This window comes from Cydia fagiglandana, chromosome 4 (assembly GCF_963556715.1).
Source record: "Cydia fagiglandana chromosome 4, ilCydFagi1.1, whole genome shotgun sequence".
Lineage (NCBI taxonomy): Eukaryota > Metazoa > Arthropoda > Insecta > Lepidoptera > Tortricidae > Cydia > Cydia fagiglandana.
The window spans coordinates 17,907,567-17,928,357 of NC_085935.1; the positions used below are offsets into that span (position 1 = coordinate 17,907,567).

At 40.6% G+C, this 20,791-nt stretch overlaps 1 protein-coding gene across 2 annotated transcripts in view; it reads left to right on the forward strand.

Annotated features, from left to right (window-relative positions):
* LOC134663989 (transcription factor Sp3-like) overlaps window positions 1-20,520 on the forward strand; it is a 32,687-nt gene extending 12,167 nt beyond the window's left edge. The window contains exons 9-17 of one of the 2 annotated variants that reach the window (XM_063520548.1): window positions 3,892-4,095; window positions 8,327-8,487; window positions 9,048-9,134; window positions 9,863-9,928; window positions 11,267-11,387; window positions 14,478-14,685; window positions 15,205-15,351; window positions 16,064-16,208; window positions 17,222-20,520. In XM_063520548.1, the coding sequence (XP_063376618.1) occupies window positions 3,892-4,095; window positions 8,327-8,487; window positions 9,048-9,134; window positions 9,863-9,928; window positions 11,267-11,387; window positions 14,478-14,685; window positions 15,205-15,351; window positions 16,064-16,208; window positions 17,222-17,386 (1,304 nt within the window). In that variant the 3' untranslated portion in view covers window positions 17,387-20,520. The remainder of the gene's footprint in view (window positions 1-3,891; window positions 4,096-8,326; window positions 8,488-9,047; window positions 9,135-9,862; window positions 9,929-11,266; window positions 11,388-14,477; window positions 14,686-15,204; window positions 15,352-16,063; window positions 16,209-17,221) is intronic. The other variant, XM_063520549.1, reaches the window with a different exon arrangement.
* Window positions 20,521-20,791: the final 271 nt, after the last annotated feature.

The following is a 20,791-nucleotide window of genomic DNA, read 5'->3' on the forward strand; positions in this document are numbered from 1 at the left end:
GAGCCGGCCGCCACGATGGCGCCCCTAGCTTCACGCACCGGCGCCTCCCGAGCGGCGGCGGTTGCCACAATCACGCCGATGCTGTCCACCGATGCTGCAACTACGACGATGTCGTCCCTTGCTCGCTGGGCGCCACAGTATCAGTTTTGTCCTGTCCACATGGTTCCATTGAGGTACGCAGGCGCCTATAGCTATGGTGCAGGTATAGGTATGGTATGGTACAGCACGAACAGACCGCTAAGCTCTTGGTTTCGGTTAAAGAATCCTCCGGCGACGGCAAACAAGGTCGTAAAGAGCCCCGTCCTAGCGCGGCTCGACTGCCCGGAGTTGAAAGCGGTAAGATATGTCGATACTCAGAGGAAAATACGTCGTGTTCCCGGGCTTCATAAAGGTGCTGATCGACTTCGCTGTGTCGCTTCGAAGCTCCTACGACTTCTCGAGGCCATGGAGTGGTCCAACCGGAGAACAGCTAGCGACAAGGCCCTGTGCGACCGCTCGAAACCGAGGTGAAAGGCATCGAAAAGGTCTGCAGACTTCACATAATTATCTCTACTTGCTCGCGCTCTCCAGCTTAAGTTCCGTCTTACAAAGACGAACTCGTGCGAAAAGCCATAATAAACAAAATGGGACAAATAAACCCGCTGCGCCTGAACAAGCTTGAGTTTCCGGTGCTAAGAGAAAGGGGCCAGGAGGACTCCAGCAGTTTCCATCTGTCTGTATTCGACTTTATCGAAACAGTTTTGTTACGCAAAGCGCCAAAATCGATTTTAGACTTGATTTCATCAGTTCGATTTCCTTAAAAGCATGCTACTAACTCGATGCCCTATACTAACTCGATATAGGGTGTCTCTTCGGATAAAGCGAATTAGACCATCACGCTCCTAGACATCACGTGGGACACGCGGCACAACACACCGATTGAAAGTTTTCTTTTTCGCGACATACAGGCCTGCCTTGCTGCAGAGTTTCTCGCAGAAATGAGACTCAATGCCTTCTGTTCAGTCTCAAATTCGCAAACTTTAGTTCATGGAGGAAGGTGAAGCCTTCGCAGTCCCCAGCAACACGGAGCTGCCGAAAGCCTCGCACCACTTTCTTCCTCATCTTATGCAAGCAGTCCGTTACAATCTCCAATATTGGTAGACAATGTACGAGGTAAGGCCCTTTCAGCGAAGAGTAACCGTTAACGGGCCGCATCTGCAGCGCTGACGACAGAAGTGTAAACATACAACCGCACCGGTACAGTATACATAAAACGACGGCGACACTACATCCCTTCCGTTACTACGGCTGTCGCAAAAACTGCTGATGCCAGCAGATCGTCTACAGGTCGCGCTGGTTGCTTGCTACTTGCCAGGTCGGTACAACCCCCGAGGGCAACGGTTTATCAAGAAGTCACTGCGCGCCCGAGTGGCAGCTGCGCCCAGCAGCCGCCGAGACTGTCTTCACCTGACAGGCGCCTTGTTGGCCGGCCTCCGCTTTCGAGAGCCCTCGCACTGTGCCACGGTATTTCTTAACAGACTCATTGAACTGCTACCACGACCTTTGACAGCTGCCTGTGAGACTTGGCATGGATGTCTCCACCTCCCAGCCTAGTCTGTGTACTGCGACGGCGTGATAAGGAGTCTTAAAGCAGCTGTGGTAAGCTTGCAATTTACTGGCGGTCCTAGTGAACACAACGTCAGACCGCCCTCCCTTACGAGTCAACGACCTTAAGAATGAGGCGTAGCTCCTGTCAGATAGGACGCTCCAACACCGAGCTGGCGGGATCAGGAGTGACGTCCGCTACTGGCGTGACTGGCGCATGCATATAACATGCCAAGGTCTAACGCTACGTAGCGAACGAAACGCAACTGTCACTGTCTCACTAATATGGAAGAACCGGATATTCCCGATTCCGGTACTGTGTTTGTATAGAAAACAGTAACGGGAGCCCCTAGATCGTCCCCTTGTCTAGGCTGCATATACGGCCACAATGTAGAAACGGTCTTTATGGTGCATCAAAAATAAGATCAACTGCCAGGTACCTCTATCCAGTGAAGTAGCGAGCTATCTCAGACGTCTATTTCTATTATCCATGTTAGCTTTCAGAACGATACTCGTTCATAAGCCTCTCACAAGTGCTGTGTATGAACCACTATCGGACACTATGCCTTCTTCCAACGCCATTAATAGCGAGACCAGCGCCTCCCAAAGCACCAGCTTGGGACGCGAGACATCTACTTGCCCTAATTTAAATAGCCCTACAACGTTAGGTACGTTAGAAGAAGTACGATAGAATAGCTGCCGCACTTTTGCTGTTAGCATCAGGCCGCAGGGTCAATGACCTTACTCTACTACACTGTAGCCCGGGCAATTATATAGATAACTTTAACGCTATTATTTTGTGTCCGAAATTCGGCTCTAAACCAGATAACGTGTCTTACCGACTGGACTCTTAGAAGCTCCGGAATAAAGTATAGACCCAGTATAAGTAGGTAGTCTGGGTACGTCACCTTGCGAGAATTACACAAAATGTTAGGGGACACTTCGCTTATTTCTTTCAGCCACAGTCTCATCCAAGCCGGCCTCGCCTACGATTGCTTTTGATCCACGATGTACTTAATAACTAAATTGGCTGGAAAGCTATTCACTTAGCGATATTTTCGCTTATGTTAATTGGGAACATGACTCGCCGAGATTTTGCGGATCGGATGCGATTTCGAATGAGAATTCTCTTAAACCAGTTTAACGTCAGATTCGAACCTGAGATTACAATTTCAATTCTCAATTTCCTGTAATTCACATTATAACGAGTCACTGTGATTTCATGGGTTGCAATATGGTGTATACATATTTATTCGTTCTCTGAGTTCTATGACAGTAGGTGTAGCCCTATCGCTTGCGCGCCCGCTAACTCGCCACCAGGAGATAATAAACAGGTCTCAATGAAGATATCCGATGTGGAGTACGGAACACATAATATAAAAATTTTACCTTCCAATAAAATTATTATTATGTTTCCTATCCACATCGGATATCTGAGTAATGCCTTCCTGGCAGGCTACTAGGCTACTTTTATGCCGACGGTACTTCTCCTCAACAATGACATGGCGGTGGCGAGTGGCGGGAAGCGAGCAACGGTTCGCAGGAAGTGGAAGCGGAACTACGTCACGGCGTGGGGCGGAGCGACTACATAGACGCTAGCGGCATCATTGGTCAACGATCGCGTTACTCTCTCAATGAAGATATCCGATGTGGATAGGAAACATAATAATAATTTTATTGGAAGGTAAAATTTTTATATTAAATGCTTATAATTATATATTTAGTTTTAGTTACCATCACCCGCACATTTATCTCACAAATAATTAGGTACATGCTATTACATTTCTACCATACCTCCAACTGTCGAGGTGTATTTTTGGGCAAAGACCCTGACAGTACCCTCATCCAAGTGTCTAGAATAATTAATTAATTAATTAAAATAGCGCGAATTGCAATCGATATTGAAACTCTTAGGTCAGAGGGGCTACCGCGAAAATCGAAATTCGTAAATTGCGGATCTTTCTCTTTTACTCCAATGAAGGCGTAATTAGAGTGACAGAGAAAAATGCCCGCAATTTGCGAACTTCGATTTTCGCGGTTATAGCCCTGCGCCTAGCGCCGAACGGCCGGTATGTCATTCGCTCCGCTTGTGCCGAGTACAGCTTGTACCGAGTACCGCTTGTACCGAGAGTGTTTTTTTGTTTAGAAATTCAGAAACTAAAGTGATTTATAAAGTTATTCTGTATTGAACTTATACCAGGATGAGGGCACCGTCTAGGCACTCATTCCCCTACTGTTCTATCTAGCATGTGCATGCAGCTTCAACAACCACCATACTAATCAGTGTTGCCACCCCCCCGCTAACAGAGCAACAGGCCACCGTGACGATACCGGGCACTAACATATCGATACCGTTATCCGCGCTCGGCAACCAAATGATATCGATACCCGGCGCCAACCTAGTGCAGGGCATATCGATACCGACTAGTCAGGTGCCGACCAGCCAGGCCATATCGATACCGTGTAGCGCGCCAGACAAGAAGGAGAAGGAGGGCAGTCCGCAGCAGCAAGGTTTGTAATCTAATTGGGTGGGAACAACTTTTCCATTTCTCATGCTCTGAAAGAGGGTCATTGTTGTCCTAAACGGTGTGCAGAAATTTGCCTAAATTGTTAATTGAAAGTACCCATCAAAAATACTATAATAATGTATACTTAGTCATGTTTTAAAAAAACATGCATTTTACTTTCCTCGTATACGAAATGAAAAATAGTGTTTAACTCGGGTGAAAGGCAACATTTCATCCATTGGTTAACAATCTACTATTGAACAACGACATTGCTTTACATAGGCTGTTCTGTAAATACTTACCTATACTTTGTTAGGAGTATGAATCTCAAAATAAACAACGTTCACTATGCGACCAAACCTAAAATCGCAAAAAAATGGATGTTCGTGCTTTGTCTGATCTCAAAATTTTTCGCAACTTTGGGGTGGGCTCAACAATAAAAGTGTTTCACTATGACTACATAGTACATATTCACCTCGTAGAGTCTAGCTGAACATTAAAAAAAATCTTTGTGGAAGTATTTATCACAAAGTATGTTGTTAAAAATGAGAATTTAGGAGTACATTGCATAAGAGTATTATGAGAATATTAGGGTACTAATTAAAATGTGCTGCGTTTTGAACCAACAATTAATATACCATATAAATAAAATCATACTCGAATTTATGGTCACAAGAAAAATACATTTACCGTGAGCGCCTGTAGTTTTTTATGTTGACTAAATGACTACACTCGTTGTGAGAAGTTGTTTCCATCCTAACGTTATCCAATACTATTCTATCTCCCAAGCTTACTTATTGTTTCGCTGTTCATGTTTCTTTGCTTGTTGGTGTAATAATTTCCTTCACAATCATGCACATCATCGTTATATATTACCATCACGGCTTTAGTAAAACACGGTGTTAGATCACTATTGTATTTATTTGCTATAACTTTATAAAATTTGAATGGTAAATTTAGTCTACTTATTCCATATAGAGCTGCAGAGAATGTAAAGAAAAACATGTATACAGATGTAGTGCTTCTTCTTCCCATCTTTTTCTTCACGGAAACGTACGAACGCGTCCTTGCTATTTCAGACAGTCTTGGTACAAAAAGTATTGTGGTTGACTGAGTAGCATGACGAATACGAATGTTTCCGAGAAAATACGATGGAAAACAATTATGCATTACATCTGTACCTCATTGGCTGATAAACTGTTATGTTTCCTTTGCACTCTTAGCAGATCTACTTGGAATAGACATTTAATAAATCTTGAAAATAGAAAACAAAAATGGTCAAAGTTATCTTTTATAAACATCTGTATTTTTTGTTTTGACACAGCGTGGCTTAAATTGTAATTTAGTTTTGAAGGTTTGATATAAAATAGTAGCTGTTTTAAGGACTGAATATCACTTTAGAGAGCCTGGGTCAGTGCGGTGGCTAATCTGCTATCTAATGTGTCTAGTTTATGTTATAATTGAGTCATTCTATGTAATCAATGTATGGGAAAATGAAACAAATTAATATAGTTTTCAAACCTGTGTGACGTGATACATCTAGGTGTACTGTTTAAAATTCACCACTCTCCCCCCCCCCCCCCTCCACCTGACGCTCGACCCCCCCTCACCTTGAAATGTGTCCCCGTTGGTAGTTTTTTGGCATTCTCACGAAAACTATAATAGATATCAAAAAAGTGTCAAGGACAGAATTAATCCTCATTAAATTTAGAACAAAAATGGTCTTATGTGTTTTATTATAAGTTGGACGGTATTCAAGCTATAAGTACTTGTATAACCTTAAAATAACAAAATAACCATACTAGTATGACGAAATGCAGAATATCTTCAAAACGGCTAGACCGATTTTAATAAAATATACCTAAAAAATCACCGCAGTGAAGCCAGCTATCAAACAAAAGAAACTACATCAAAATCGGTTCATCCGTTTCGGCGTTACGAAGTCACAGGTAAACACAGAAATACAAATTTTTTTCAACTGCACCCAATAATTTTGTAAACCGATTAATTATGATCAATTATTTTAATGAGATCATGTCCCTTGAAGTTTTAGGTTTACGAAAAGTTAAAAAACATGGAAAACGGCCCAGTATTTTTAGAAGCAACATTGGGCGAACCGTTCTTCTGGCCTTCTGTAGACTCTTCCTCTTCGGTCACATCCATTCAAGCATATTCTGCACACGTCCGAGAAGAGAACTGCGGTCCATTGCTCAATGGTCCAGTCCATATGATTTTCTGCAAACTCTCTTCGGGCTGTACGGTGTCGCGCCAGCAATCTGGGCCCCGTTGCAGGCCTCCTGGATGTCAAGTTCGCTTTCTTAAGTCTTCTTCTTATTGTCCACTCACTGGCAGCCACTCCTCGTATCTCACGCAGACGCTGCTGGATGGCAACGCTTGTCAGGTGTCGATCTCGGAGAGATGTTGTGACAATGAAGCGGTCGTCCCTCTCTGATGTACACTTTTTGCGGCCGCTTCTTGGTCTTGAAGTAAAGGATCCAGTCCGTTGGAACCTCTGGTAAACTCTGCAAACTGTAGATTGACTTAAATTCAGCGTGGCAGCTACTGAACGTTGGCTACGCCCCTCTTGCAGGAGCTGAGCTGGACGACTTGGCGGACTTCAGCTTCAGTGGTTTCCATTTTTCACAGGTCTTCTTTACGGGAAAATATGCGGATATGTGTACCGGTCAACTTCTGATAAGTGACTGATAACAACCCCTCCCCTACCCCCCGTTTTATAGGGGTCAAGGGCAACTCGTGCGCGTGATAACACGAAACCACTCACAAATCGGGAAAATGCCGATAATTTGAAAAATACTGGGCCGTTTTCCATGTTTTTTAACTTTTCGTAAACCTAAAACTTCAAGGGACATCATCTCATTAAAATAATTGATCAAAATTAATCGGTTTACAAAATTATTGGGTGCAGTTGAAAAAAATTTGTATTTCTGTGTTTACCTGTGACTTCGTAACGCCGAAACGGATGAACCGATTTTGATGTAGTTTCTTTTGTTTGATAGCTGGCTTCACTGCGGTGATTTTTTAGGTATATTTTATTAAAATCGGTCTAGCCGTTTTGAAGATATTCTGCATTTCGTCATACTAGTATGGTTATTTTGTTATTTTAAGGTTATACAAGTACTTATAGCTTGAATACCGTCCAACTTATAATAAAACACATAAGACCATTTTTGTTCTAAATTTAATGAGGATTAATTCTGTCCTTGACACTTTTTTGATATCTATTATAGTTTTCGTGAGAATGCCAAAAAACTACCAACGGGGACACATTTCAAGGTGGGGGGGGGGGGGGTCGAGCGTCAGGTGGAGGGGGGGGGGGGAGAGTGGTGCATTTTAAACAGTACACCTAGACGTATCACGTCACACAGGTTTGAAAACTATATTAATTTGTTTGTCTCAAAACATATAATGACTGTATTATTAAAATGACAGACTGTCATGGTCAACATGTATGTATAGTATGAATTTTCTTATGAAATGATTTTTACGGTTAAAACCCTAATCTGTGAAACAAAAGCCAATGTTTCTTTTGTGCGAGCGGTCAGCTTCCGTGTAGAGCGTGTGCCATAGCAAAAATGTCGTTTAAAAAGCGGCTGTATGGTGGTGGTTTTAAGGTTCAAATCTATGTAATAATATTAGCGCTCGCCTACATTGAGTTGGTCGATCGTTCTAGATACATTACACATTACCAAAACATTACATGTAGGTACATAGATTTGAACCTTTAAACCAAGACGATACAGTCGCTTTTTCAAAGACATTGTTGCTTTGGCACGCGCTCCACACGGGAGCTGAACGCTCGCACAAATGAAACAATGGATTTTGTTTAACAGATTGGGGTCTTAGGCGTAAAAATCATTTGAAAAAATTTATATTACATAGCCGTCTACCTGATGGGATAGTAAAATAGTCAACGGATCATTAGTTTAGTAACCGAGTCTCATAGACTAGGAATCCTCTAGACGGAGTTTAGAGCAATTATTTCACGAAACCGATGCTGCCAAAAATACAGGGGCGCGGGGGACGAGATGAGCGAGTCCCGTACCGTGATTGGTCCGTTCAAAGACACTTGGGCGTCACACAAAGACACTTGACTCGAAAATGGAGTAAAACGACCGTATATTTGTGGCAGAGGGGGTAGCGCCCTATAAGCTGGAGGATTCCTAGTGTATGCTGAGTTTATTGTCACCAACCTATATGCGTAACGATATCAGCAGGTGGCGGGGTGGCGGTCCGCGGCGGCGTGGGCGGCGTGGGCATGGGCATGGTGCCGGTGCAGGTGCCGGTGAGCGTGGCCAACGGGCACACCGTGTACCAGACCGTGCACCTGCCCGTGCACGCGCCGCAGCATCTCCAGATCATCCCGCAGCTGCAACAAGTAAGTCATTAATAATTATCCTTTAAAGGGGCCCACAGATTACCAGTTCGCCGGACGATATCAGCCTGTCAGTTGTTCGGAGCTGTCCAATTTTGCGTTTAACTGCCGTCAGGCGAACTGGTAATCAGTTGGTCCCATTAATCTACGTCATTATTTATTTTCAGTCTTTTGATCAACTTTTAACTAACTAAGACACCGTGTAGGAACCGATTGTAGAATCAGTCATCCGTTTTGTTTTCTAAAAAACAATGCTAGATTGATCAAAATAATATTCAATAATTTCAGTAAAAAAATTATATTCACACTTTTTTAAGAACATGTTGCCTTTAAGTTTTTTAATTAATACCGTCAACCGGGTTGAATAGGGAAGAAATTGTCAAGTAAACTCATTTTAAGTTTTGTCCCTATTCATCCCAGCCATCCCTTTTCACCCCAGCCATCCCGTTTCACCCCGGTTAACGGTACTAGTTTTATTTATAATTCCGATCGACTCCCTTGTCTGTTTTATTAATAAGATAACTTTTATTTATATGATATCCTAATGTGTGTTTTTCCTTTAGATGCAAGCGCAGCCGCAAGTAGCGAACGTGCTCACGCCATCGGGACAGATTCAGCAGATTCAAATCGCGTCGCTGGCCAATGTTCAGGTAACTACAACACCCAAATGACCTACATATGTAGTGCATAATTGTTTTCCATCGTATTTTCTTGGAAATATTCGTATTTGTGCTACTTCAGTCAACAGCAGTACTTTTTCTGAAGAGACTTACTGAAATAGCAAGACACGTTCGTACGTTTCCGTGAAAATACGATGGAGAATAATTGTGCACTGCATCTGGTCGGGTGACAAGCAAAAGTCACTAAAAATTAAAGTAACAATGCACTTTATTACACTTGTAACACGGTTCATTGTCCAATAATTTCAATGGTGTTAGTTAGTGACTTTTGCTTGTCACCCGACGATCTGTAACTCAAGACACTGTCATTCGTACGAGAATTTTGTAATTTGTGCGGAGGTTTGCACACATGTGAGTGGGTTCGCGAATGCGGAGTGTGAGTGGGGTCGCGAATGCGGAGAGTGAGTGGGTTCGCGAATGGATGTGTGATTGCATGAATATGTAGACTACGCACATGTTTGAGGTTTGTGTGTGATGTTCGTCAAAAAACTGACACGAGTTGGATAACTGCGAATGTCAAAAACATTCGCGTGTGTAGTCCTAGTTATTATGCGGGTTAATGTATTTGGAAACGTGTAGCTGATGAACATATTAGATGAAGCATATACGAGTACATATCTCTATATAATTGGCGTTCGCATAATGATTTAGGATAAACTGATTAGTTGACATCATAATGTACTGTGTTTTTAATTTAGCAGCAAAACGGAGCAACACAAGCCACCGCGAGTGCCGGGCAAACGCCAGGAACCATAACGCTACAGGTAAAAACATTATTGTTTGTTTAATTATAAATGTGGCCAAACCTGTCAGTTGCTCAGCTTGGAAGACGTTTTGGGGAAAGGGTTCCATTGACAAATGATGACAACTACACAGAATTCCATACTTCAGAGTCACACGTACCTATGTTCAAAAAGTTGCTCCTATACAAGATACATAGAAGTTATACTTAAAAAAATAAGCCACAAGGCTAGTCTAACCCATTACTTAAAAATAGGTCTCTTTTCAAGGAAGTTTACGTTTATGGCAGATAAGGTTAGCGTAACTTCGTAATTCTTATTTCAAATTTAAAACCAATCTAAACATCACACTTTATCCCACGCTGCTCGGACTCTGGTAACGTATATAGGCCGTACAGAACCCGATACAGGGCGACACCACAGCCATCCAGCAACAACCATCGCAGACCATCATAACCAGCACGCCCGCCGGCCAACAGGTCACAGTCATACCCGCCACTAGCAACGTGCGTCCTAATGTCGTTCAGGTACTAGGGGCTGAGAGAACCCCTTGAAGAATAGCTGTAGCGTTCTTAAAATACACTTGGTATTGTCCAGCTCCAACATACAGCAGACTACAGAACGCTGACGAAATGTGCCTACAGGCAGGCGTGTCCCACTCCGCGATTTCGTCGCTTTGCTACAGGTAGCTAAAAGTACATCCGTTCGGCCCCAATTTTGGGGAAAGATTATTTGCTAGAGAGTGAGTCTTCTGTACTTAGTACTATTATTTATTCTGTGCTACAGGTTAATCCAAGGTTCAGGAAACCTTATATTTACAACACGGTGACCAATCAAGCTTTCGGTTCCGAACGCCGACCTTGATGCGCGATACTATTTGGTGGCAAGCCTAAAACACGGTCGGAAACTACCAAGTTCACATTGGTCGGAAGCCTCGTTTCCGACTGGGTACTAAGGTTTACAGACAAAGCAGTCCTTAAATTCACAAAAAAATAACACCTTTTAAACAAGGTCACTGGAACATTGAAATGAACCTCACGCTTGATGTCTTGTAGACCTCTCATAAAACATTATAAATGAGCTGAAAAAGTCTAGTTCCTCTTCCCTTCCAATATTACATTTTGCTGCTAAACAAATTTTAACTTACTCGGTTGGCTCAGCGATCGAAATGTGAGACTTGGCCTCCGACACAAGACAGCGCCACTTTTCTCGGTCCTGTGCGACCTCTCACCAATTGTTGACTCGAAGTTCGCGCTGATCCTCTTCAACCATGTCGCACCAGCGATATCTGGGGCGTCCGATAGGACGTCTTTAAATACTCGAGAATTATTCAATCGAACTAATTAGAAATGATTTGCACAGGTGCCAACGCTGGGCGTGGGCGGCATCGGCGGAGCAGTGCAGCTAGTCCCAGCGCTGGGCTTGCCCGGCGTGCAAATCGCACAGCTACCCCAGGCTCAGCCTCAACCGCAGCCTGTCATTGGTAAGTAGTTTTATTTAGGTAATGTCTTGACATAAATAGTATAATAAATAAATATTTTAGGATATTTTTTACACAAATTGAGTAAGCTCCACGGTAAGGCCAAGAAGGCTTGTGTTGTGGGTACTCAGACAACGATAAATATAATATATACATAGAAAATTAATTTTTTTTATTATTAATTTTATACAATTAGATTAATTAATTAATTAATACAATTAAATACCTTTACCGGGTTTCGAACCCGGGACCATCGGCTTCATAGGTAGGGTCAGCTTGCAGGGTCACTACCCACTAGGCCAGACCGGTCGTCTCGAATTTTAGTATGATCAGGGGTGCGAAGCTCCTGACTTCGGCCAAACTCGGCTCCGCTCGGCGCAGCATTGCTCCGAGCAATTATTAGGGTTGGCACCACTTGACTTCCTTTTGCGTGTACGACCACAGATAAGATAATCACTTGAATTTTGACAACCCTAATTGGCCGAAAGGGATAGTGCCATGTATTAGAAAGGGATAGCATGATTCGACCCTGAACCGCTGTCAAACTTCGGTTTTGTAGGAAGCTTCCTTTCTGTACGGTAGTACTATTATTTATTCTGTGGTATGATGTAGATTTTAAGTCTCCTGATTATTTTTTTATAAGAACAAATCTCTCAGAAGTATACTGTCAGAAATAATCAAGTTTATATTTCTCTATTTTTATGAGGTCTTTCCTTTTTTCCCCTCCATTCATGTGTGTAGTTTTTTTAGTTTAGTATTTCGTCCGTTACTTCAAATAAAAATAAAATTCAACAAACCAATTAATTTTATTCACAAACAAGGTTAGATTCAAGGCTGTACCAATTTAGCCAACATTACAAAAAAACAACCGTACAAGGTTACGCCAAATTTTTCGTATGGCAACACTGAGTAACTGTCAAGCTAGCGTCTGTCAGACAGACGCAGTCAACGTCAACATAGTTTTTGTTTCTGCGTGTTCCAAATTTAAGCGTAATTTGATTAAAAACGGTTGTAATTTTATAAGTTCAATATTTATATTACGTTAAATCTGCAACTTTAAATTATAGTTAAAACAATGTGGCCAGCTGAATTAGATGAAGTTAAAATTGAACCAAAGGATGAGCCTTTGTCCGGCGAGGACGATCCACTCACTGGCGATAATGGTAAATTGTTTAATAATGTGTTTTGTAGGATGTAAACTAACGAACTCACTTACTACTTAAAGTTCTATGAGTAAAGATAGGGGGGTTAAGCTATATCACATGTTTGGTATGTTATTATTATTGGTTAAGTATAGTTTTGTGCAGGTTTGTATTTAAGAGATATTTGTAACAAGAAGGAGAAGTTATGGGTTGATTTTGTTTTTTTTTTACTTGTAGCAATCATTTTTAGGTTAGATAGTGTACTTTTACTTCCCTTTTCATCATCATCATCTCAGCCATAAGATGTCCACTGCTGAACATAGGCCTCCCCCTTATGGGGTGTGTATGCCATAATCGCCATGCTTGGCAGGCGGGTTGGCGATTGCAGTCGAGTACACCGAATTTGTGAGACGCTGCTGCCCGTCCACCGGTGGTCTTGGACGTAGTTTAAGGACATATCCGGGTCGGATTCCCTTTTATATCTGGTAAATAGCGTTGTAAGCTTAGATGTCTTCATCAAGGCAGTATTTAGTTATTATTTTTATTACTTTTGCCATAAAGATGAATATGGCATTTATTGTGGGCATGACTAACAAAATGCCAGCTAAGAGGAAGAGTGGTACTATTACTTTATGTGTAAGTTAATGTCAATAAGTGGATGCCGATGAATTGTCAAGGAAATGTCAAATTATGTCAAAATGCAAGGAGTGGTGCCAAAGCACCAACAAAAACCGGGCAAGTGCGAGTCGGACTCGCGGCCGAAGGGTTCCGTACAAATAAAAAAAAAAAGCAAAAAAGGCAAAAAAAAAACTGTCACCCATCCAAGTACTGACCCCGCCCGACGTTGCTTAACTTTGGTCAAAAATCACGTTTGTTGTATGGGAGCCCCACTTAAATCTTTATTTTATATTTTTAGTATTTGTTGTTATAGCGGCAACAGAAATACATCATCTGTGAAAATTTCAACTGTCTAGCTATCACGGTTCGTGAAATACAGCCTGGTGACAGACGGACGGACAGACGGACGGACGGACGGACGGACGGACAGACGGACAGCAGAGTCTTAGTAATAGGGTCCCGTTTTACCCTTTGGGTACGGAACCCTAAAAAGATAGCAAATATAAGACGAGAGTTTACTGCAATGTTATAAATTACAATGAATACAAATGTTGATCTTATTAATAATTACAGGTAGGTTGAGTGGGAAATTGCGATGCGTGTGCAAGATGACGCTCTACTTTTTGGACAAAGTACAGATGCATTGTTTGCACGGAGATGTTGTTTTGGGTCAGATCATAGTACACATGCATAGCTGCAGAAAATGTACATCTTTGTACATTATGTCTATATCCTGATTTATGACTATATTTTAAACTCCATCAAACCATACAAAAAGTATGAAAAATTTTACCACAATTGGATTATCTCTGGGATTCTTAGGGCCACTTGCACCATTCACTAAACCAGGGTTAACCGGTTAAACCTGGAGTTACCATGGTTACCAGTACAATTTGACACTGGGTTAACAGTTTCACTGGAAAACCCCGCGTTAGTGTGATGGTGCAAGCAGAGCTTTGAGTTAATCCTACTATGAAATAAAAAATAGCCGGTACAATAATAGCCGCCATATGTTGGTACTCTGTGTTTCGCTAAGATCCCCATGTCACAGGCTGAGCCTAGTGTGGGGATCACTGTACTGCCTCACCTGTAATATTAATTTCTGAAATAAATATATATCATCATCATCATCATCATCATATCAGCCATAAGACGTCCACTGCTGAACATAGGCCTCCCCCATCAAATATATTTAGGATTTGAATTTGAAAATAAGTGAAATTTATTATTATTGAAACCCCACTGTGTCCCACTGCTGGGCAAAGGCCTCCATATAAAATGTATGTGTTAAATAAAATTAAAATAAAACTTAAAAGTTCATCCTTGATTGCAGGCCAGCAAATCCAACAAGACCCCAACGAGCCGGGCAAGTGGCAGATCGTCACCGTTGGCAACAATAGCAACAACAGTAACAACAGCAACAGCGGCAACACTTCGGGTACCGAGTGTGAGAACGGGAAGCAGAGAGCGGCCAGTCCCAGTGGCAAGAGGATGATGAAGCGGGTCGCCTGTACATGTCCCAACTGTGACCAGGGAGAGAAGTGAGTGTTTTTATGAATTTATTTATGAAAAATATGTTGTAATCAATTATATACCAGCCTCAAGGTGTTTATATATTTATTATAAGTAGTTTATATTTTAAGATATTAAGTTACCATCTTAGGGAAGTTGGTAAACCAACTTGAATGATTAACCCGTGGAGCGCCCTACTGTCACACGTGTGGGTAACTAGTATAGGAGTTCCATACTATGGTAATTCTGGGGTGCTCCACGGGTTAAACGGTGTTTTTGGTGTAAGTTCCTTATTTTTGTCTGGTTTGATCAAAGTTGTGATAGAGTGAGGATTTTGTCTGAAACAATAGGGCATTCCTAACTTTCCATTTGAAATACCATTTACACAGATTACACCAAAATAAACTCTGCATTTTAAAATTTGTTTCATAAAACACCTAATGTGTAACAGAGATGTCAAAAACAGGATAATTTTAGTTATTGTATATGTATAATTACGCCATAAAACTCTTCTGTCTGTTATATTAAATTATGTTTTCCTAATATAGCCGGCTAGTAGACCGCAAGAAGCAACACGTATGCCACATAGCGGGCTGCAACAAGGTGTACGGCAAGACTTCACATCTACGCGCTCACCTCCGCTGGCACACTGGCGAGCGGCCCTTCCTCTGCAATTGGCTCTTCTGTGGAAAGAGGTATTAACCATTTTACCACTTTGACTAGTCTGGAGCGTATTAAACGACTCGCGATCATTACACATTGGTAAAAGTGGCGGCACTTGCAGTCGAAATGACAACTGTTCACATCAGTTGTGTTAAGTCTTGGTTAGTTAGTTAGTTGGCACATTCAGTGCCAGCCCGAGCTATGCGCTACGAGCTTAGCCGATAACACGGGAAAAACCGTATGTAGCGAAAAGCGCCTACGAACAGTGAACTCCCCTAGGGAGTCGCTGGCAATGAATGTGTAAATTTAGTTATACTGGGCATTTTCTGCAAGTCGACAACCATTGTGCCTATTTTGCGTGAAATAGAGGTAGCACTACTCTAGCTACCCCAGCTCCTCCATGAAACCTAGCAGTGTCTTATCCTCCATCAACAACTGCCTCCTTCAGTGTGCACGGAGTCCCTAGGTATTGGTTCCTGTATACTTCTATCAGTTTGCAGTGTTTTGTTGTTAAAATTTTACGATCTTTACTAAATGACAAATAATAATTTAGTTCCTTGGGTTTATGGGTTTAAGTAGGGTCCAAGAATTCAACAACACTATGGTGTTGGAATGAGTAGTGCGGCTCGCGTTGATTTTTAGATACGCGCGTGTATGGTGATAGCGAAATTGGAGTGTCTTGTTAAACGCTTTTTAGTTCTGAAATGTGGACTACTAGTAAATAATATCATAAACTATTTCCAGGTTCACACGGTCAGACGAACTACAACGGCACAGACGGACGCACACCGGCGAGAAACGCTTCGAGTGCCCTGAGTGCAGCAAGCGGTTCATGCGCTCGGACCACCTGGCCAAGCATGTCCGCATACACACCAAGAATCGCATCACGGTAAACATCGGCTTTCCTAGGATAGCGGTGCCGTCATATAGCGGCCTTCTCCATACCAAAGAGAATAATGTCTATAGAGACGGATTGTCAAAGTAAATTATGTAGCCACTGTAAATTTACTGCCATCTTTCGACAAAACATAAAACTGTTAGAACGCCCTTTGACTTTATCCTTATTCTTTGACTGATATGTGTTAACTTATTAAATATTGATATTCACGCCATCTCGACTATAGGTCAAAGGTATAGTTCCATGTTTTCGAGCTATGGCGCCACAACCTTCAGCCTATGCTCGAGTAGATGGCGTGAATATGAATATTTAAAAAGTTAACACATATCAGTTAAAGATTAAGGATCAAAGTCAAATGGCGTTCAGTGTTAATCTTCTGTCGAAAGATGGCAGTAAATGAACTGTAGCTACATAATTTACCATGACCGGTAACTCTCTTCTTCAAATCCTCTTTGTCTATACTAAATAATACGGCTAAATATGGATGTCGTAGTATTTGTATGGAGACGACCGCTATATGACGGCACCGCTATCATAGGAAACCAGAGCATAAGCATAGAGTGTACAACTATCGGGTCAAGAAGCTGAATAAAACCTTATTTATTACCGTTTTGTTAATTCTAAATATGAAAGAAATCGTTTTTGATATAATTTTTAAGTTTATTATTGAGGAAATCATTGATAACCATTGCTAAGTGGCTTATACTCCACTTCAATTATTATCACCTCATTCAAAGTGTTAAAAAAATATATTTATATTTATTGCTATATCAATCCAATCTCACAACAGACGGACTTATTGCTAAACTAAGGAAGAGATTCTATTATTATTTTAAACAAAAGTAAATAATAAATATACGTATTTTACTTAATACTTTATGCCAATGATAAATGTTATTTTCGTTAAATTCTCTCGTTCTTAACATTTCTCTCTCTAGAACATCTTAGGAAACAGGATTTTCTTTAAACATCCCTATTATTAATTTCCATCCTTACCATTCCAGGAGGTAGCCACCTCAACGCAATCCATGTACTCTGACTCCGGCGACGACAGTTGCGACGAGAAGATGATGCTCACCATAGAGACCATCCATCCCGAGGGTGAAGATGATAAGCAGCTGGTCATGATCCGGCCTGCGGGCAAGATAGAACCCGACCATGACAGCTAGGACGAGCAGAGCGACGGGTAGGCGTCGCTGAGTGAATAGGATAGTAAGATAGAACAAGATGGTCAGTTTTGGAGGCTGGTACCTTCATGTGTCAGCCTGATATGATGGTGGTTTGTAGAACCGTAGTGAACTGGAGCGTGACCATCCAATTCTAATGGAATAAGAAAGGTGTCATCAAACGGTTCTGAAGGCATAGTGCCTTTCATGGGATCGGCAGATAGGAAGTGTTATTAGAACCGGGATAGGAGTGTAAGTGAACTTTATAATAGGAGCACACTGTTGGGTTTGTTGGCGCCGTTCCGGTTTAGGGTATAAGGTGTCAGATGGGCATCGTTCCTATAGGGCGAACTATGTTGTAGCTAAGTCCAAAGGAGGGCAGTAAACTATATTTGTTCTGATTGTAAAAACAAGTGTGAAATTAATATCGTATCCATCCTGCCAGCGGCCCGTTTCTCAAAAGCTTGTAACTTGTAATACAAGTGGAAATCTCTAACAAAAGCTGTCAAAAAGTGACATCCAGTTACAAGCTTTTGAGAAAGGGGCCCCTGCAAGATTTGTGATTATTGAACGTATATGTCACAAGTCTTGCCAAATTTTACTCCGTTTTAATGTTTCTATTTGTGTCGCTGGTGCCCCTTCTGTTATAATAAGTAATACGGTCAGTATCTAAATAGGGTTTTAACATACTGTGAATCAAGGAATGTTTTATAAGCAATAATGAGAGTATAAAAGCGTCTTTGAGAAAAAGGCGATGAATAAACGTGGTCGCAATTTATTTAAGAAAATTGCTAACACCTTAAAACTGATCATCAGTGGATTTTATTTGCAATATCCTCGTAAGCCCAAGGTCCTGCTCACATACTAATTAATTTAATGTAATTTAAACCATTTTCTATTGGAACAAAGTTGCAAATTCAACCGTATCTCCTTCACAATTGATTTCAAATTCAAATGGCATTATTTCTTGTACGGTGGGCCTTGGAAGGATAAGGTTTATGAATTATCCGTTAACAGTGTTGAAGATCAATTTGTAATGTGTTGGCCTAAGTGCATATTGTCATTTACTTGTTGCTAGTTTAATATGTATTAGAAAATGAAAAGCCATTATTATTTATTGTAGATATTTTACTATACTAATCGCATCACAATTAGTAATTATGTGGAATCGTCTTGTATATTTATTGATATTTTTTATATACAAATCTGCAATAAGGCCTAAGCGCTATTATAAAATTGTGTCCGATTTTTGTAGGACACTAAATGAATGAACCATCTTACACTAAAAGTAATAAATTTAAATTGTATACTCTTAGGTTGATATGGTTCTTGATTAGTAGTAGTTGTTGAAAGCATAATCAATTTCCTGAGTGAATCAACAAAATTATTTGTCTTTTATGCTCTTGACTTGCCTAGAAGTTAAAACATTTTGTTAAACATCATATTTACATGATGAAATTCGTTGAGATTAAATGAAGTCCATAAAACATTAATGTAAATAATAATTTCTATTTTCATTCAAGCCTCAATAACAGACTGGTTCTTGAGCCTTGGAGTCTTAGGTCCCAGGCGCTTTTTTAACGCGCGTTGAAAAAGCTGTCGTGCGAATGGGGGCTTATTCTTATAGAGACCAAGAAAAGTCTGTAGCGATTTTGATAGCCCACGCAGGCTATCAAAATCACTGCAGACTTCTCGGTCTGACTAGCAAATATGTGTGTCGAATAAGTGAAAAAAAGTTTATTTCTGTTACTCGTCGTTTGAGCCGCCTGTATTGATAAAAAAATTACTAGGGTAAACAAACCATTTATTGATACCGAATGTTAGCACATAATTTTAGTAGTTTCGTGTACCGACGATAGGTTTGTTTACCTTCATGTTTAAATTAAAAATGTTCATGGCTGTGGGTGTTTTAAAAGTACAGAGTTGTAAGTATTATGTTAATAAGAGTCTGTCTAAGCTAACTTTGCAGCGACTTGAAGAGAACAAAGTGAGACAGTGTCATTATAAACGTCATATTCATGCCATGCAGAGTTATCTTGGTAAACTCTAGCAGATTATCATCTTTAACGCCATAGTGTATCAAGGAAGTCATTAAACCTTTTGAACGCCACAGACGGCAATTGACGTCAATGCAAAATCGTGTCAATGACGCCAAAGACGGCATTTGACGTCGATCGTTTTTTGATGAAAATCTACTGAAAAACACCCCACTTTTAGGTTGGCATTATTTATTCACAAAATTAAATTTTACCCCCGTGGCGTCAGTGGCACGGTAAATGGATGCGCCGTTTGGCGTTGAAAAGGTTAAATTTCAAAATTGCTATAAATTTATTAATGCAATGTAAGTATACTTTATAATTTACCAATCCTTCTAATCCTAATTCCATTTTTTACCCTGCAATTTTATCCAACATAAGCATTTTAAATTTGAACTTGTGTAAATAGTCATAATTTTTGTAAATAATGTAAATTATATTATAAGCATTGTAGTTAGTGTTTTAACATAGATTAACCTAGCAAGACCCCACGTACTTGTAAAAGTACAAATTCAATCCATCAGACTTAAATTACATCAGAGTATTTCAAGTGCAGTTTTGCATTCGGAACCTTATTTTATTCCATTACAGTCTTTTTAAAAGGACGTCAGGACTTAGGAGGATAGATGCAGTATTGTCACACCCACATTGTGATTATTGATTGTATTGATTTGTTATTGCCATATAATTGAAATGTTGTTCCGCGTGGGCCGAGCGTCAGAGGTTAATGACTGGAATTAGACCCTCACTGACCCTCCTTGAACCCATCTTCTTGTTATATAAAATTGTACAACACACATTTCGTCATATGACAACCAAAACACACAGCAAAATAAAAATAAACAAATTTAACTTGTAATTAGTGAGTTTTGGTTGGCACCTGACGATTTGATTTCCATAGAGGCATAGATAGATATTAATTCTGTGTTTAAATATCTTGTACTATACATCAATTGTCACAACCAAGTACTGTGAGGTCCAAAATTAGGATAACAAACTTGTAAATACGTGTATATCTGTTATATAGTGTATATTAGCTGTATGATAAGCCTGTAAATAATTTTATCGTTGAACCATTTTAAATTAAATATTTTTACACAATGTAGCTGTTTTCTTTTTCTAAGCCTCTTTTTGTCCTATCTGGCTGCGCTCAGCGTAAGCCGCAATTACTGTATTTTCATGATATTTACAAGTTGCATGTTAGATGGCGCTGTTTGGCTTAGTAAAAATCCTGAATCGAGATATCAAGATTTTTCTTAGAATAACGACCCAAGGCACCCCAGGCTAATAGTACTTTAGTTTAAAAACCTTTACAAAAAGCGCATTTGCTTTATGAAAATGATAAAATTGAAATAACATTTTACTAAATATT